This window comes from Sapajus apella, unplaced genomic scaffold (assembly GCF_009761245.1).
Source record: "Sapajus apella isolate SASKATOON/1434 unplaced genomic scaffold, GSC_monkey_1.0 scaffold129, whole genome shotgun sequence".
In the NCBI taxonomy this organism is placed as follows: Eukaryota; Metazoa; Chordata; class Mammalia; order Primates; family Cebidae; genus Sapajus; species Sapajus apella.
In genome coordinates this window covers 248,782-267,064 of record NW_022437069.1, presented here as the reverse complement: position 1 = coordinate 267,064, position 18,283 = coordinate 248,782, and the positions used below count along the sequence as shown (strand labels likewise).

Here is an 18,283-nt window from a genome sequence, read left to right as displayed (position 1 = left end):
AGGTGGATCACGAGGTCAAGAGATCGAAACCATCCTGGTCAACATGGTGAAACCCCGTCTCTACTAAAAATACAAAAAGTTAGCTGGGCATGGTGGCGCGTGCCTGTAATCCCAGCTACTCAGGAGGCTGAGGCAGGAGAATTGCCTGAACCCAGGAGGCAGAGGTTGCGGTGAGCCATGATCACGCCATTGCACTCCAGCCTGGGTAACAAGAGCGAAACTCCGTCTCAAAAAAAAAAAAAAAAAAAAAGTTCAAAATTGGCCAGGTATGGTGGCGCTTGCCTGTAATCCCAGCTGCCCTGAAGGCTGGGACAGGAGAATCGCTTGAACCTGGGAGGTGGAGGTTGCAGTGAGCTGAGATTGCACCATTGCACTCCAGCCTGGGCAACAAGAGCGAAACTCTGTCTAAAAAAAAAAAAAAAACTTTAATATTTCCGGTAAGTATAGTTACGAAGTCAGAGCACTAGGCAGAGCAGAGGGTAGTCTCTCTCAGTGTGGAATTGGCAAATTCATGCCATCTTCTCCCACCCCACCCCGTAAACATTGCTAATCAGTTCCCTCATTGAACAGATATTTGTTGGGCTATGAAACAGGCACTGTTGTAGGAATTAGGGATATATCAGTAAACAAAATAAAAGTCCCTGCCCTTGTGGAGCTTGCACTCCTACACTCTAGGAGGCTGGTTATAAACAGTATGCACAGGGAGCGTACGTGAAAGGATAGCTGGTGAATGATACAGCAGAGTAGAAAGACAGGAGGAGTGGATAGAGTATTAGACGGGGTGTCCTTGGAAGTCTAATTGAGAAGATGAGGGCCGAGCAAAATCTTGAAGAAGGGAGTGAGCTGGCAGCTCTCTGGATGTGGGCTTTCCTGAGAGAAGCACTGGCTAGAGCAAAGGCCCTAAGGGGGGGTATGCCTGGTGTGTTTGACAGATAGCAAGGGAGCCCATGTGGCTGAACAGGATTAGAAGCCAGCGAGGGGAAGAGGTGATGGAGAGCCAGAGCAGTCACTTGAGGGCTAGAGTCCCAGAGCACCCGGAGGCCTGAGTAACTAGAAGGATGGAGTTGTCCCTGGCTGAGATGCGGAAGGTTGGTTGGCATAGAAGATCAGGAGTTTGGTTTGGATTACCTAATACTGGGAATCTAATATTGAGTTACGTATTAGATTCAAAAATTCTGAAGAGACTGGTGGCACATGGGTGATATTTAAAGCCATGAGAGAAGATGAAATCTTTAGGGTTATGAATTTAGACAAAAGAAAAGAAATTAAAACATCAAAACTTAGCCCTAAGACATTAAGAGGTTGAAGAGAAGAGGAGGAACTGAGAATGCAGACCAAGAAAGAGAACTAGTCAGATAAGAGGAAAACCAGGGAAACTCAGTGCAGACAGTGTTTCAAGGAGAAGCGACTGCTGAATATGTCACATGCTGCTGCCAAGCCAAGTAGGGTCAAGACTGAGAATTCGTCTTTGGATTTAGCACTGGAAAAATCCTGGTGACCTTGGAATGACCGTTTTCAGTACAGTGGGGCAAAATTGAGTTAGTGAATATCAACAGCTTAGTTTTGCTGCAAATATGAACAAAGAAGCAGGGCAGTAGCTGGCAGAGAAAGTAGACTGGAGTGTGCCTACAGAGGATGACAAGTTAATGTGTGAGGACACGGGGAGAGTTGCTGAAGCCATGTCCTTGAGTGGGCGATGGCTTGGGTCCAGTGTTAAGAGCAGAGAGATTGGCTCTAGATACGAGCTTGGAAAGTTCATCTGCGGGAACTGGTGGGAAGGTAAGCGAGTGTGGGCCAGATGCTGGCAAGCCAGGAGATGTAGTGATAGGAGTTTGTGAACACGCTCTTCCGACTGCTCTAATTTTCTCAATTCAGTAGGAAGTGTAGCCATCAGCTGACCGTCGGGATAAGAGAAGGGATGGAAGAGAAAGAAAGTATCAGATAGTTTTCTAGGACAGGGGTCAGTAAACTTGCTCTTAGGGGCCATAGAGTAAATATTTTACACTTTGCAGCCATAGTTTCTATCACAGCAACTCACAACTTTGCCGTTATAGTCTAAATGCAGACATAAGCAATAAATATACCAATTTTTGAGTCATCTTCCATGGCCATGTTCCAATAAAACTTAATGCACAAAAACAGGCATCAGCCCCTGGGCTACAGTGTTCTGACTTCTGTTGTGGGAGAATGGAGGCCTGAGAGGCTAGCGATGTAGAGTGATGATTGCCTACAGCAGGAACGCTCCACTCGAGGCTTGTGGCCACATACTGACAGTGAAAATACCAAATCCAGCCACATAGGTACAGGGATAGAGTAGATGGAGAAGTGGATCTATTGTTTTGCCAGGTAATATGGTGAAGTGACCTAGGGGCAAGGGAGCTGAGGGTCTGTGAGAGGCAGTGAGTAATTGACTCACTGCCAGTTGAGTCTGGAATTGACTCAATTGACTGTGGAATTTCAGCTGAGTTAGGAGGACATCTAAAGTTGAGAATCAGCAGATGGGCAGTCCCAGGGGATTGTTGGAGTCAGAATGCCAGATGGCATGAGTTGGAAGGAGAGGATGTGGTGGTCTGAGAATAAAGGGGTTGCCATTATTAGTAAGCTTAAGGTAGGAAGTGTGACTGGCTGATGTATGTGGAGGACACAATCATTGGGGCAGAGATCAAGACCCAAAAGGCCAAAATAAGAAGATCAGCTCTATATACCTAATCACCAAGAATTAAGGTAGAAGGCCAAGGCCAGCAGATCACCTGAGGTCAGGAGTTAGAGACTAGCCTGGCCAACATGGTGAAACCCCATCTCTACTAAAAATACAAAAAAGTTAGGCCGGCCATGGTGGCAAATGCCTGTAATCCCAGCTACTCAGGAGGCTGAGGCAGGAGAATTGCTTGAACCTGGGAGGTGGAGGTTGCAGGGAGCCGAGATCGCGCCATTGCACTCCAGCCTGGGCGACAAGAGCAAAACTCCGTCTCAGAATAAATAAATTAATTAAAAAGAATTTAGGAATGGAGTGACAGGATACTCTTTCTTGACAATTCAAGATGAGGCCTCAAAATCACTTCCAGTCAGTTCCGATCACTTCCACTTAGCATAAGACCAGAAGTCTGTTCATCTCCAGGTTACTGGTGTGTGCAAATGACAAGGATTAGAAGGTAGGGAGAACAGCATACACAGAAGCGCCGAGCATGACGCAGCCTTTTAGACCTGTCAATGGTCAGTATTGCCCGTAGAGAGGACTAGGAGAGAGGAAGACAAAAAGCCATCTAGTAACGGGGACCCTAAAAAGTGGGCAAAGGTTGAGGATAGCTGAGGGAAACGAGAAAGGAAACTGACCGAGATGATGAAAGAGCATTTACTGTGGCACCGCAGACCCCAGAGAGGGTAGCATTTGTGGATTTACGTGGCTGGACAGGACTTTCCATCCCAGAGGTTGCCACCCAGTAAATGACAGAGCACTATTCTAGGAGGTGTGAAGGATTTAAATTGTGTGTGTGTGTCTGCGTGTTATATGTGTTTCTCCCCACACAGTGCTATCAGGTAGTTGAAAGACAAACTGTGTCTCTGTGAAACAGTAATAACATAGAGTAGTCATTGTTCTAGAACTTAGATGAGAATGAACACTTGAAATTTCCCTAGTTTTTAGTCTTGGTTTTGCTCTGGAAATGGGTTATGATGAATCTGCCATAGTTAATATTAAACCCGAGTAATCTGGGCATTGTTACCTTAATTATAGCAGAAAGTATTCTCTTTTATTTATAGGATTATAAAACAAGAGATGTGACTGATGATGTGAAAAGCATTATAAGATTTGTTCAAGAACATAGTTCATCACAAGGAACAAGAAATGTAAAACATATAGGTCCTTCTGGAAGGTTTACTATGAATATGCTGGTCGATATTTTCTTGGGTAAGTCGTGTTTTGAATGTTTAACATCAATTGAAATTGAACATCTAAAGAATTTATTATAAGCACATAAAAAATCACTTTTGTCTATTTTCTTATAAAACTTGAGTTTCTGAATAAAACTTTTTCAAGTAACAAAAGAAAATCAATTTTTATGAATTATACTATTTTATATAATGTATATGTCACTAGGATAAGATAGTTTCACATACAAAAAAAATAATAAAGTTTATGCAAGTTTATCTGAGTGAGTGGAATGTAACTATCAAAATGTCAGCAAGCAAATAAAATGAGGATTAGACCCATAACAGCATAAAGAACAAGAGAGAGACTATTATCAGATTAGAGCCTTTAAAAATCTCTTAGGGCCGGGCGCGGTGGCTCAAGCCTGTAATCCCAGCACTTTGGGAGGCCGAGGCGGGTGGATCACGAGGTCAAGAGATCGAGACCATCCTGGTCAACATGGTGAAACCCCGTCTCTACTAAAAATACAAAAAATTAGCTGGGCATGGTGGCGCGTGCCTGTAATCCCAGCTACTCAGGAGGCTGAGGCAGCAGAATTGCCTGAACCCAGGAGGCGGAGGTTGCGGTGAGCCGAGATCGTGCCATTGCACTCCAGCCTGGGTAACAAGAGCGAAACTCCGTCTCAAAAAAAAAAAAAATAAAAAAAAATAAAAAATTAAAAAAAAAAAAGAAAAATCTCTTAGGGATCAAGCACAGTAGCTCATGCCTGTAATCCCGGTACTTTGGGAGGTTGAGGTGGGCAGATCACGAGATCAAGAGATCGAGACCATCCTGGCTAACATGGTGAAACCCCGTCTCTACTAAAAACACAAAAATTAGCTGGGCATGGTGGCACACGTCTGTAGTTCCAGCTACTTGGGAGGCTTGCAGGTGGAGATTGCAGTAAGCCTGGGGACAGAGCAAGACTCTGTCTGAAAAAAGAAAAAAATAAATGGACAGTAGGACAGTAAAGAGGAAGACCGAATAAATAGAATATTTGACCCTGAGTGATAGAAATAATTGAAAATAGACAGTAGTTTCAGAGAGAGGGGAGAGAAGACTCCTTAGTAAGATTTTTTTAAAATAAAGACTTAAATAATAATTGAATAATGGAAAAGAAACAAAAATGAGAAGGCGCCGTTAATTTTAAATGATTGACAAATTTAGTGGAGAGGTTGGAAAATGAAGTAAAGAAAGTCTAGGAACTAAGCAAAAAGATATATGAGGCCGGGTGCGGTGGCTCAAGCCTGTAATCCCAGCACTTTGGGAGGCCGAGGCGGGTGGATCACGAGGTCAAGGGATCGAGACCATCCTGGTCAACATGGTGAAACCCCGTCTCTACTAAAAATACAATTAGCTGGGCATGGTGGCGCATGCCTGTAATCCCAGCTACTCGGAGGTTGAGGCAGGAGAATTGCCTGAACCCAGGAGGCGGAGGTTGCGGTGAGCCGAGATCACGCCATTGCACTCCAGCCTGGGTAACAAGAGCGAAACTCCGTCTCAAAAAAAAAAAAGATATATGAAAAACAGAAAGCATAGAAAGGATTGATCCTTAGGACACATAAAATCTGACCAAAATTTTGGGAATAGAAAATAAAGGGAATTGTCAAACCAGTGACATAGGAAGACTTCATAGAGTGGATGAGATAAAAGTTTTGGATTAAAATGCTCAATGAATTCTGAATAAGATGCCTTTAAAAAAAATTTGACATATGTGGCCATGAGATTTGAGAATACTAAGAGTTAAAGACATGTCAGAGAGGAAAAACTTTTCCCCTAACCTCTTAGGTTCAGTGATTGGGGCCTGCAAATTAAACCAACAAAAGACAGATTAGCAAGGGAAAAGACAGCTTTAGCGTGTGTATAGGCGTTCACAGAAAAATGTGGTTCAAAGGGGCAGTTAGAATGTGGGGCTTGTATACCATTTTAATAGAAGAAAATGAGAAGGAGGAGGGGGCCACTTATGGAAAAACAAATGACTTAGGAAAGACAGATGGACTGCTGGGAGACCAGATGGGAGATACAAAGCTTTTACGACAATGTCTGTTTAAGTGTGGTGTGAATCTTATCTCTGTTTAAAAGGGTCAGCCTTCCCTGGTTTTTCCTAGGGAGGGAATTCATGACAGCTGAGTTCTTTTGGGAGGCCCTGCTTTTTGGCGGATAAGAGATTTCAAATGCCTTCTCCTCAAAATAATTTTTGTGCCACAGTGGCATATTCTAGACCCCTTCAGAGACAATCCTGAAAGCTCTGGAAAGAAAACAGGAACCAAAACCAGACTGACATCAGCTTAATATCAGCAATCCTGGAGACCAGCAGACAAAGAAAGTGAGCACACATCGTGATATGATAAGTGGTGGAACCCACCATGGGTCTAGTGAAGAAAACCCATAGTCACAGCCAGGAAGGGCCCGGAAGCAATCCATGCAGACTCACAGAAGGTCAGGAGGAACAGGGCCCACCTGACATACAGAGAGAGTCAGAAAGGAATGGTTTTATTGATAGCAGTGAAGAATGCAAATGTTACTTCTCAACAAAAAAAAGGAGAGAGGCCCTTAGAAACTCCAGGGAAAAGATGTCTCCAAGACAGCAAGATCAAATATAATACAAAGGAAGTTGTGGCCAGGTGCAGTGGCTCACACCTGTAATCCCAGCACTTTGGGAGGGCAGAGTGGGTGGATCACTTGAGGTCAGGAGTTCAAGACCAGTCTGGCCAACATGGCAAAACCTCATCTCTACAAAAAATACAAAAATTAGCTAGGCCTGGTGGTGTGCGCCTGTAATCCCAGCTACTCAGGAAGCCGAGGCAGGAGAATCGCTTGAATCTGGGAGGCAGAGGATGCAGTGAGCTGAGATCTTGCCACTGCACTCCAGCCTGGGCAACCAAGCCAGACTCCATCTCAAAAAAAAAAAAAAAAGTAACATGACTTTGAAAAATTGGTAAAATGTATAAAAAAATAATCTATTTGACCTGGATGTGGTAAACATTCTCCTTTTGGTTCCGTAAGAGCCATGACATTGGCCAGGCATGGTGACTCACACCTGTAATCCCAGCACTTTGGGAGGCCAAGGTGGGTGGATCATCTGAGGTCAGAGGTCAGGAGTTTGAGACCAGCCTGACCAACATGGAGAAACCTCATCTCTACTAAAAATACAAAAATTAGCTGGGCGAGGTGGCTCATGCCTGTAATGTCAGCTACTTAGGGAGGCTGAGGCAGGAGAATCACTTGGGGAGGGGGAGGTTGTGGCAAGCTGAGATTGCACCATTGCACTCCAACCTGGGCTATAAGAATGAAACTCTGCCGGGCGCGGTGGCTCAAGCCTGTAATCCCAGCACTTTGGGAGGCCGAGGCGGGTGGATCACGAGGTCAAGAGATCGAGACCATCCTGGTCAACACGGTGAAACCCCATCTCTACTAAAAATACAAAAAATTAGCTGGGCATGGTGGCGTGTGCCTGTAATCCCAGCTACTCAGGAGGCTGAGGCAGGAGAATTGCCTGAACCCAGGAGGCGGAGGTTGCGGTGAGCCGAGATCGCGCCATTGCACTCCAGCCTGGGCAACAAGAGCAAAACTCCGTCTCAAAAAAAAGAACGAAAAGAATGAAACTGTCTCAAAAAAAAAAAAAAAGAGCCACAGCATTGTTCCAGTTAAGGAAGGAAACTTGTCGTCATGTAAACAACGATTGAAATCAACATCTAGACCTAAACATGGTGACAGGACAGGACAGGATGCAAATGTGAATACTGACGATGTAAAAGTACAATGACCAAAAGTAAACGAAGGCATATACAGGGAAGGCGTGGGTACTGAGAACATGTCACATCGTGGCGAGGGGTAGTGGTCAGAAGTTCTGCCTAAAGTTAGAAACATAATTAGTACATGACCCAATAGTATCATGGAACTAGCAAAATTCAAGGGAGATTAAAACAAAGCAGGGATGGTATGAAAGAGATGAAGCCCCATCATTCATAGTAAAGGGGCAGGGGCAATAGATAAATGTCAGGCTGGTGGACAGACGGCAAGATTTCAGGTCCTTCTGTGTGTAGGGAACCACCTGAACAGCGAAAACAAAAACTGTTTAAAGACTGATTGCCTTGGGAAAGGGAAGGATGAGGCAGGGGAATATTGCTTTTAATTATAAACCTTTCTGGCTGAGTACAGTGGCTCATGCCTGTAATCCCTGGACTTCAGGAGAACAAGACAGGCGGATTCCTTGAGCCCAGGAGTTCAACATCAGCTTGAGCAAGCTGGTGAAACCCCATCTCTACCAAAAATACAAAGATTAGCCAGGCATGGTGGCAGGCACCTGTAGTCCCAGCTACTCCAGAGGCTGAGATGGGAGGATCACCTGCCCCCATGAGATCGAGGTAGCGGTGTGCAGTGATCCCACCACGGCACCCCCAGCCTGGGCAACAGAGCAAGACCCTGACTCAAAAATAACAAAACCGTGTTTCAGCCAACTTTCCTAGTTGTCCTCAGCAGTAGGGTTGCTCCATGCCACCCAGCCCATTGTTAGCAGAACAGTAGTGTTGTTTCTGTAATGTGGCCTTTCAGGGATACAAATTACTTAAAGAAAAATTTGAATAATTCAGGCCATATGGCCAGAAGCCATTTGAAATTGACAATAATATGATTATTTGGAACTCTTTAAAACGGAGCTAAAGCTTTACATAATAACCATTAATTCTGATTGTTATAAATGTCACAAGGGCTCTTAAGTAGATTGTTAAAATAAAATTGTGTATAATATAAACGAGGACATTAGCACTTACAGCCGCTCCTAGATGCAACAAAGGATCCGGCTGCCTGTGGCTGTCAGCTGGTAGGAGAAGGAGGGGAGCGTGAGCACATACTCCTGTCTTCACCTCTCCCCTTGAGCATCTTTTCTTTGTGGTGGTGTGCTTTCTTTTAGAATTTGTGTAGGCTTTGTTAGTGAGGGTGTCAAAAAGAATGGCCTTAAATAATTAGATTATAAACTAGTAGCAGCTTTGGTAACCAGGGCCAGGGATAGTATTTATAAAATTGATTGTCAAAAATTTTTTGTGGCCAGGTGCAGTGGCTTATGCCTGTCAACCCAACAGTTTGAGAAGCCAAAGTGGGAGGATGGCTGGAGTTAGCGACTAACCTGGGCAACACAGGGGGACCTTCAGCTCTACAAAACAATTACAGTGATAAAGTAATGGAAAGAGGGCCATTGGATTGTTTGCAACTCAATGGAGAAATAGTTGAGGGAATGGATGGCCCATTCTCCATGATGTGCTTATTTCACATTGTATGCCTGTATCAAAACATCTCATTTACTGCACAAATACATATACCTGCTATGTACTCACAAAAATAAATAACTAATAAGTACTAGATGCGCTTAAATATTTAACATTTTTTTTTTTTTTTTTTAGGACGGAGTTTCGCTCTTGTTACCCAGGCTGGAGTGCAATGGCACGATCTCGGCTCACCGCAACCTCCGCCTCCTGGGTTCAGGCAATTCTCCTGCCTCAGCCTCCTGAGTAGCTGGGATTACAGGCACGCACCACCATGCCCAGCTAATGTTTTGTATTTTTAGTAGAGACGGGGTTTCACCGTGTTGACCAGGATGGTCTCGATCTCTTGACCTCGTGATCCACCCGCCTCGGCCTCCCAAAGTGCTGGGATTACAAGCCTGAGCCACCGTGCCCGGCCTAAAATTTTTAAATTAGCTGAGTGTGGTGGCCTGCATCTTTAATCTCAGCTGCTCAGGAGGCTGAGGCAGGAGGATCACTTGAGCCCAGTAGTTTGAGGCTGCAGTGAACCATGATTACACCCCTGCACTCCAGCCTCCACAAGAGTGAGACCTGTTGTAAGTAGATAAGTAATACACAATTATCCAAATACATAGCACAGTTATAGGAAGCTGTTATGGTTTATGTAAACTCTTTATTTGCTATATTTGCTCTAATATAATTTTGCTGCTTTTTTTTGCCAATGTGTTGTAAAACGTGTGTTGTAAAAACGTAAGGAAAAGTACATACAACCATAGGAATTTTAGCATTCTACTCAAATAATCTCATTTTCCAGAAATGAATGTCCATGCCAGGGGTTTTCCTGTGGAATAGGTGATCTGTTCCGTCTAAACGCGTCCATGAGTGACTTTTAGCCTCTGTTACTTGAGGGTGATGATACTCTGCATTTACTCATCTTCCTTCCTGTACCTTCTTGTCAGGGAGTAAGAGTGCAAAAATCCAGTCAGGGATATTTGGAAAAGGATCTGCTTATTCGCGACACAATGCTGAAAGACTTTTTAAAAAGCTGATACTTGACAAGATTTTGGATGAAGACTTATATATCAATGCCAATGACCAGGCGATCGCTTATGTGATGCTCGGAAATAAAGCCCAAACTGTACTAAGTGGCAATTTAAAGGTATGGTATTTTTAATGTTTATTTCATTATCTCACAATGAGCGAACCAAAATACGTTACCGCGAAGTATAGAGTCTTTGCCAAAGCTTATAGATACTGAATTTATATGTACTGTTCTATATGAACATACTGTACTGTGTTCTTCTAAAATTGGAAAGAGATCTTAAAATTCAACCCAAGGAATGCGACACCTGTCAAAATGAATGTAATGTGTTGTCAGGTCACTAAATCTCTATTATTAAACGTTTATCAAGAGGCTATTCTATGCTTGACACTGGAGATATGGAGAATGCACAGCCCCTGTTCTCAGGGGGCTCACTATCTGCATGGCCAAATAGAATGACCCCCAGAAAATGCAACTAAGCAATAAAGCAAGCGCCTGTATGGGTACAAGTGCACATCTACCCATTCCTGTGATTTGTTTCTTTCTCATAAAGGTAGATTTTATGGAAACAGAAAATTCCAGCAGTGTGAAAAAACAAAAAGCATTAGTAGCAAAAGTATCTCAGAGGGAAGAGATGGTGAAGAAATGTCTTGGAGAACTCACAGAAGTCTGCAAATCTCTCGGGAAGGTTTTTGGTGTCCATTACTTCAATATTTTCAATACCGTCACTCTAAAGAAGCTTGCAGGTGGGTGCGCATGTATCCTTTTTACTTGGCACATGTGAATAGGCCGAAAGTAAATCCTGCTAGGGAACTCCTTAAGTGATAAATAGATCTCCGTGGTTTGTTTCCTTTTGGGTTTGTTTGTTTGGTTGTTTTGAGGCAGGGTCTTGCTATGTTGCCTGGGCTGGAGTGCTGTGGTGTGATCGTAGCTCACTGCAGCCTCAGCCTCCCAAGTAGCTGGGACTACAGATACATGCCAGCATGCCCAGCTGATTTTTGTATTTTTTTGTAGAGACGGAGTTTCACCATGTTGCCCAGGCTGGTCTCAAACTCTTGGCTTCAGGTGATCCTTCCGCCTCAGCCTGCTGGAATGCCGGGATTGCAGACAGTGATAAGCCACCAAGCCTGTCCTCAGTTGTTTTAGTTATTTTTAATCTCTGGATTAAAAGTTCAGAGAAACAATGGAAACGTGTTCTTTTTGTTTTGTTTTGAGACAGAGTTTCACTCTTGTAGCCCAGGCTGGAGTGCAATGGCACAATCTTGGCTCACCGCAACCTCTGCCTCCTGGGTTCAACCAATTCTCCTGCCTCAGCCTCCCGAGTAGCTGGGATTACAGGTGCACATCACCACACCCAGCTAATTTTGTGTTTTTAGTAGAGACGGGGTTTCTCTATGTTAGTCAGGCTGGTCTCAAACTCCCCACCTCAGGTGATCCACATGCCTCAGCCTCCCAAAGTACTGGGATTTCAGGTGTGAGCCTCCGCGCCCAGCCAAAACTTATTCTTTTTTTTTAAGGACATCTCAAGACCATCAAATATTAAACTCATTCTTAAGCTAAAACATATATACATATATGTGTATATATATATATATTATATGGTATATATGTATATATGTGTATATATATTTTTATATACAGTTTTTTAGCATATATACAGTACTTTGTTATATGTGGTATAATGGTACCCTATGTGTTATATATAGTATAATTTTAATTTTAAACTAACTCCTAAAGAGCTAGATGTTAGACCAGGCATGGTGGCTCACGCCTGTAATCCCAGCACTTTGGGAGGCTGAGGAGGGCAGATCACTTGAGGTAAGGAGTTTGAGACCAGCTTGGCCAACATGGTGAAACCCATTTCTACTAAAAATACAAAAATTAGCCGGGCATGATGGCACACGTCTGTAATCCCAGCGACTCGGGAGGCTCAGGCACGAGAATCGCCTGAACCCAGGAGGCAGAGGTTGGAATGAGCCGAGGTCACGCCACTGCACTCCAGCTTGGGCAACAGAGAAGGCTGTGTCTCAAAATTTTTTTTTTTTTTTTGAGACAGAGCTTCACTCATGTTACCCAGGCTGGAGTGCAATGGCGCGATCTCGGCTCACTGCAACCTCCGCCTCCTGGGTTCAGGCAATTCTCCTGCCTCAGCCTCCTTCAAAATTTTTTTTAAAAGAGCTGGATGTTAGGATATGGATCATTGTGATTTCTTTTAGTTTTATTTTATTTTATTTTATTTTTTTTTTGGACGAAATTTCACTCTTGTTGAAGAGACAGAGCAAAAACTCCATCTCAAAAAAAAAAATCTGCAATGAAGAGCTAATTTCCTTATGAAAAGATTGTGTTTTATGCTTCTTTGAATCTGGATCTAGCACACTGCCATGTCTTTCGTTAATAAATACTTACTGGTCTGAGCTATTTCCGTGGGCAAATAGCCCAGCCCAGAATTTCAGTATTAGAGTCTCTGGAAAACAAGGTGTTCACATAGTTGGCCAGCTGGACTATATTACCTTCCATGTTCCTCTTCATAAAATCTTATCATCTTTTTCCTTCCTTCTCCTACCATAACCGGTCATTACCGTATTTCACTGACGCGAAGATGCAAAGTATATTAAGATACTGGTATTTTATGGACTATTAAGGAAGAAGAAATTCTGCTAAGTAAACTATGACACAGTGCTTTTATTGAAAGAATTGTTTTGTACTGACTTAGACATTGATTTTTATTATACACAGCTCTGTGCCTCTATGAAAAATACATATAATAAAAGTAAATTAATGTAGGTACTTGTAAAAGTTCCCATTCCAAGCCTGCCTCTTCTGAGTCACTTTTTGACTGAGTTGTCCATGTCTTTGTTTATCCCTGTGTCATCACTAACATTTCCATTAGCCGCACGACATTTCCAGAGTGTTCCACTGTTCTCCCCAGGACTGAATGGAAACCTCTGTTATCAGTTCTGTTTTGATGGTGGTGGTTTCTTGATGATGCCAGGAGGTGTCAACAGAAGGCTGTACATCTCTCAGTAACAAAAACGTAATGCTGCTTCATCTACTTTGGGCATCTTCTTTCCTAGGCCATGTAAAGCGCTTGCTTGTACTTGCAGGAAACTGTGGGCTTGGGTTTTTAGAGATAGAGTCTTGTCCTGTTGCCCAGGTTGGGGTGCAGTGGTTGAACACAGCTCACTGCAGCCTATGTTATTGGGCTCAAGCGATGCTCCTGCCCCAGCTTTCTGAGTGGCTGGAACTACAGGCATGTACTACCATGCTTGGCTGGTTTTTAATTTTTTTGTATCGATGGGTTCTTACTATGCTACCCAGTCTAGGGCTGAAGCAGTCCCCCCTTCTTGGCCTCTCAAAGTGTTGGGATTACGGGCGTGAGCCACCACGCTCAGCCAGATAGTGCTTTGCTTTGCTTTGCTTTCTTTTCCTTTCCTTTGAGACAGAATCTCGCTCTATTGCCAGGTTGGAATGCAGTGGTGCAATCTCAGCTCACTACAGCCTCTGCCTCCCGGGTTCAAGTGAGTCCCCTGCCTCAGCCTCTCAAGTATCTGGGACTACAGGTGCATGCCACCACACCCAGCTAATTTTTATATTTTTAGTAGAGACAGGGTTTCACCATGTTGACCAAGATGGTCTCAATCTCTTGACCTTGTGATCTACCCTCCTCAGCCTCCCAAAGTGCTGGGATAGTGCTTTTCTTAATGCCGGATGTATTCCCTGCTCCTCTGTTTCAGAACGTTTCTGCATTCACAATCATTTTCTTAATGCTAATCACAGTATAGTGTTTTTGAAGACACGTCATGGCAGTTAGACACAATACATGAGGTACGAACAGTGCAGTGACTTTGTTGCCATGCTGACAGTACTAATTGCTGTGACTCAGTTCCCACATGCATGAGCTGTCACAACCGCAAGGCAGCTGCCATTTACCATCAGCAGTTCTAAGACACATCTCGACCTCAGGAATGCTAAATTGTGAAACGGTGTGTGTCTTGGAGTTGATGAAATACGGTATTTTCTTATGTTATTTCTAGGCTGTTAGGATAGTTTCTTAACTGCCTTCCTTACCTCCAGCTGTGAGTGTGATGTACACATTTTAATCTTTCAAAAACTAGTAAAACTGCAACAGCTGTCCTGATAAAGTATAAGTTTTATCAAGGGTCTACATTTCGTCTGCCTCTCCCACTTTATCTTCCATTAAACCCCTTCGTCAACCTTCTGTTCTGTCCCACGGTCTGTTGCTTTTCCTCTAAACATGGGAATGATGTGAAAATCACAGATGGAAAAGGATTTGAAATCCACCCTTTGCTCAGCTCAAATACATAGGGATGAAGACTCCCTCATGCACCGACTCCTACAGAGCCGGCCTCCAAAATTCATCCAAGCCTCGCCTCACTGCGTCTCCACGACTGCATTCCAGTTCACTCCATCCTCACTCAGTCCTGCAGTGGCTCCCCCCACGCTCCTGGATGCTACTCTTTCCTTTAGACAGCAGCCAGGGTGACCTTTAAATGCCAGGCTTGTCTAGCTGCAGGGCTGATACGCGGTCTCTGTGCAGAGGACTCGGCTGCCTGCTTGTTGCCTCACCCCACGTGGGGAAGGGGTGGAGGAAGAAAAGTTTGTGTTGGAGGAAGTAACAATTTGGTTATGCCTCCTCGGGTGGGGTGTCCAAGTCTGGAGTGCGGGGAAGAGCCGGAGCTGGAAATAGAAATGCGATGTTCGCAGTAAGGCGAGGGCACACCAGTTTTAGCTAGACGAGTCTTGGCCGTGGGAACAGCGGGCAACAGCAGGGCTGCCCCACTCCGCACACATGGCACAGGTCCTACCCTCGGCTGCCCCTGCCCTGGCTCCTGCCCTTGCCCTGCCCTGGCCTCTGCTGCTGGAATTGAATGATGGGTTCCTGCCCTCTGGGCCCGTCTGCTGCCTCTGAGGTGCTAATTTTGCCTTTTAGAAAATTGGCCTGTGTTCCCAGTACCCTGCAGTTAGTTGGCACTTGGCAGACATGTGCTGAATGCGTGAATTAGCATGAATTCAGTGGGTTTTCCATGGGTGATAATTTAAATTCCTAATTTTATGCCTATGCACAGAATCTTTATCTTCTGATCCTGAGGTTTTGCTTCAAATTGATGGTGTTACTGAAGACAAACTCGAAAAATATGGTGCAGAAGTGATTTCAGTCTTACAGAAATACTCTGAGTGGACATTGCCAGGTTAGTGTACAGCCGTGTGTGTTCTGTAAAAGCCTGTCTAATGTGAAGCAATGTGTCTCACTGGATGAGAGTGATGTAGTTTCAGCTTGTGTGAATACTTCCTACACCTCGTCACACTGACCTCCGCGTCAGCCCCAACTGGTGTGCCCATCACCTCTGAGAGGACACTAGTGCTTCTGCCCACTGTGGGTGCTGTTACTGAACTTACTCATACGGTCCAGAAGGGGACCTTTGCGCCCAGGGGTTGCTGGTTCCTGTAATGCAAGTGCTCCAGGAATCAGAGCCCTGGGTGCCAGCCCCACACCTGCCACCATGTCATGCTGTATGACCTCTGGCAAGCCACCAATAGCCTCTTTCGGAATCAGTTTCCTTCATTAAGGAAGGAACACGTTTTCTGACAAACAAGTCTGAAGATAAAATTTAAGACACGTGTTTAAATGTTTTGGAAGAGTGAGCATCCAACTAGAAGTTGATCAATATTAGTCATTGACAGACCTGCCTGAGTGAGGGCATCGTCATCAGACATTCCCAGAGTCACGTTAGGCCTGCCCTGTGGCACCTCTGATCATGAGCGTCATCATCATTATAGCTTCCAAAATCATTGACGGGCACGGGGATATGAGAACAAGCAACCATTTTGTTGTAGGCAATACTGAGAGCACAGAAGTCACCACGTGGCAGGACACAACAGACAAGCCCAGTTCAGTGTCCATCCTGCTTCTGGACAGGCAGCTTGGGGTCTTCCCAAGGATGATGGAAATGATCAGCAGGAGATAGTTCAAGTTTGCTCTTTCCCAGCCGCAATTTTTTTTCGGAGACAGAGTGTCAGTCTGGAGTCTCACTCTAGGCTGGAATTCAGTGGCACGATCTTGGCTCACTGTACCTCCCAGGTTCAAGCAATTATCCCACCTCGGCCTCCCCAGTAACTGGGACTACAGGTGTGCACCACCACACCCGACTAATATTTGTATTTTTTTTTTTTTTTTTTTTTTTTTTTGAGACGGAGTTTCGCTCTTGTTTCCCAGGCTGGAGTGCAATGGCGCGATCTCGGCTCACCGCAACCTCCGCCTCCTAGGTTCAGGCAATTCTCCTGCCTCAGCCTCCTGAGTAGCTGGGATTACAGGCACGCACCACCATGTCCAGCTAATTTTTTGTATTTTTAGTATAGACGGGGTTTCACCATGTTGACCAGGATGGTCTCGATCTCTTGACCTCGTGATCCACCCGCCTCGGCCTCCCAAAGTGCTGGGATTACAGGCTTGAGCCACCACGCCCGGCCAATTTTTGTATTTTTTGATAGAGATGGGGTTTCACCATGTTGGCCACACTGGTCTCGAACTCATGACCTCAAGTGATCCACCCACCTTAGCCTCCTAAACTGCTGGGATTACAGGTGTGAGCCACACCTGGCCTGGTTCTCATAACTTCTTCTATATGGTAATTATTACGTGAAAAGCCTTGTTCCGAATACATTTTGACAGTGAGCCAGGGTTGCAGCAGCCACAGTGGAGTCCTGTGTCCTCCGTGCTGCCCCTGTAGGGTGGCCTGTAGGACAAGCCAGACCAGCCAGGAAATGGAGACCGGGTTCCCGTGTGACCTATCTATAGGGAGGTTTCATGCATTTTGGAGCCTTGGATGCAAATACTTACGGAAGTTACCATCTTCTTTGCAAATATGTGCTTTATACAGTCCCACCTCCTGCATAATATGTGACATGTTCAGCCATTATGCAAAGACAGGTTTTTTGTCTGTGAAGAGTAAACTAGGGTCTAGAATTTTCTTATGCTCATTACTAAGAAACTATTGTTCAAAGATGAGATACAGAACTGTTTGTTTCCCCTATATTGAGCTTCTTTTTCAGCACATTTAAAATGGTAAGTAAAATTGCCTTCCATATTTATAGCACTTGATACTTTTCGAATTGCCTACCAGAACTAACAGCCCAGTCAACAGCAGGAACACAGGCTGTCTGCAGCCGAGTATGAGCTTAACCTCATATCTGTAGTTAACTTCAAGACTGTCACAAATGTTTTCAATGAATTCTGATTCTCTTTCATTAAAAACGAGTTGCCATTGAGCACTTTGGGGCTTTGTGAAATAGAAAAATGTTCGATTCTTGCTGAATTGTTGAATCCATATGGAAGGACGGCAGCTACGTATCTGCTAAATGGGTCCCCTGCTGTGTGTCTCTTCATATAGACTAAAACCCTGTAAACATCTGCATTTTCCATTTGTAGCTGAGAACAGTTCCCCAGGGATAAGCCTGTCCGGCAGCAGAGGCCCTGGAAGGAGTGCCACTGAGAAGCTGGACGAGGAAATACCCGTATCTTCTCACTACTTTGCAAGTAACTCTGGAAACGAAAGGAAGAGGAAAAGGACGCCAGCCTCCCAAAGGCCTAAGAGGAGAAAAACCGCTTCCGGTGGTTCCAAGGCAAAGGGGTATATTTTGTGACATCTTTTGCAATAGAGGGTACAAGGGAAGTAAGGACAAAAGTGCAGCAGCTCTGCCTTGCTTTGAAGCATTTATTAAATAAGCCATTATTAAATATTGCCTCCTCAGTTAATGGAGTGATGATTAAGGTTTGATCCAAAACAAAAATATTTGCTTCAGGAAATAACACCAAAAAATATTTGCTTCAGATGTTTAAAACATCTACTGACTAATAATTGGGGCCGGGCGTGGTGGCTCAAGCCTGTAATCCCAGCACTTTGGGAGGCCGAGGCGGGTGGATCACGAGGTCAAGAGATGGAGACCATCCTGGTCAACATGGTGAAACCCCGTCTCTACTAAAACTACAAAAAATTAGCTGGGCATGGTGGCGCGTGCCTGTAATCCTAGCTACTCAGGAGGCTGAGGCAGGAGAATTGCCTGAACCCAGGAGGC

At 44.5% G+C, this 18,283-nt stretch overlaps 1 protein-coding gene across 7 annotated transcripts in view; it reads left to right on the top strand.

Moving 5' to 3' along the window:
* BLM (BLM RecQ like helicase) overlaps positions 1–18,283 on the top strand; it is a 96,590-nt gene that overhangs the window by 74,241 nt on the left and 4,066 nt on the right. For all 7 annotated transcript variants that reach the window (XM_032262430.1, XM_032262434.1, XM_032262436.1 and 4 more), the window contains 5 exons: positions 3,760–3,907; positions 10,107–10,306; positions 10,743–10,935; positions 15,277–15,399; positions 17,637–17,838. In XM_032262430.1, the coding sequence (XP_032118321.1) occupies positions 3,760–3,907; positions 10,107–10,306; positions 10,743–10,935; positions 15,277–15,399; positions 17,637–17,838 (866 nt within the window). The remainder of the gene's footprint in view (positions 1–3,759; positions 3,908–10,106; positions 10,307–10,742; positions 10,936–15,276; positions 15,400–17,636; positions 17,839–18,283) is intronic.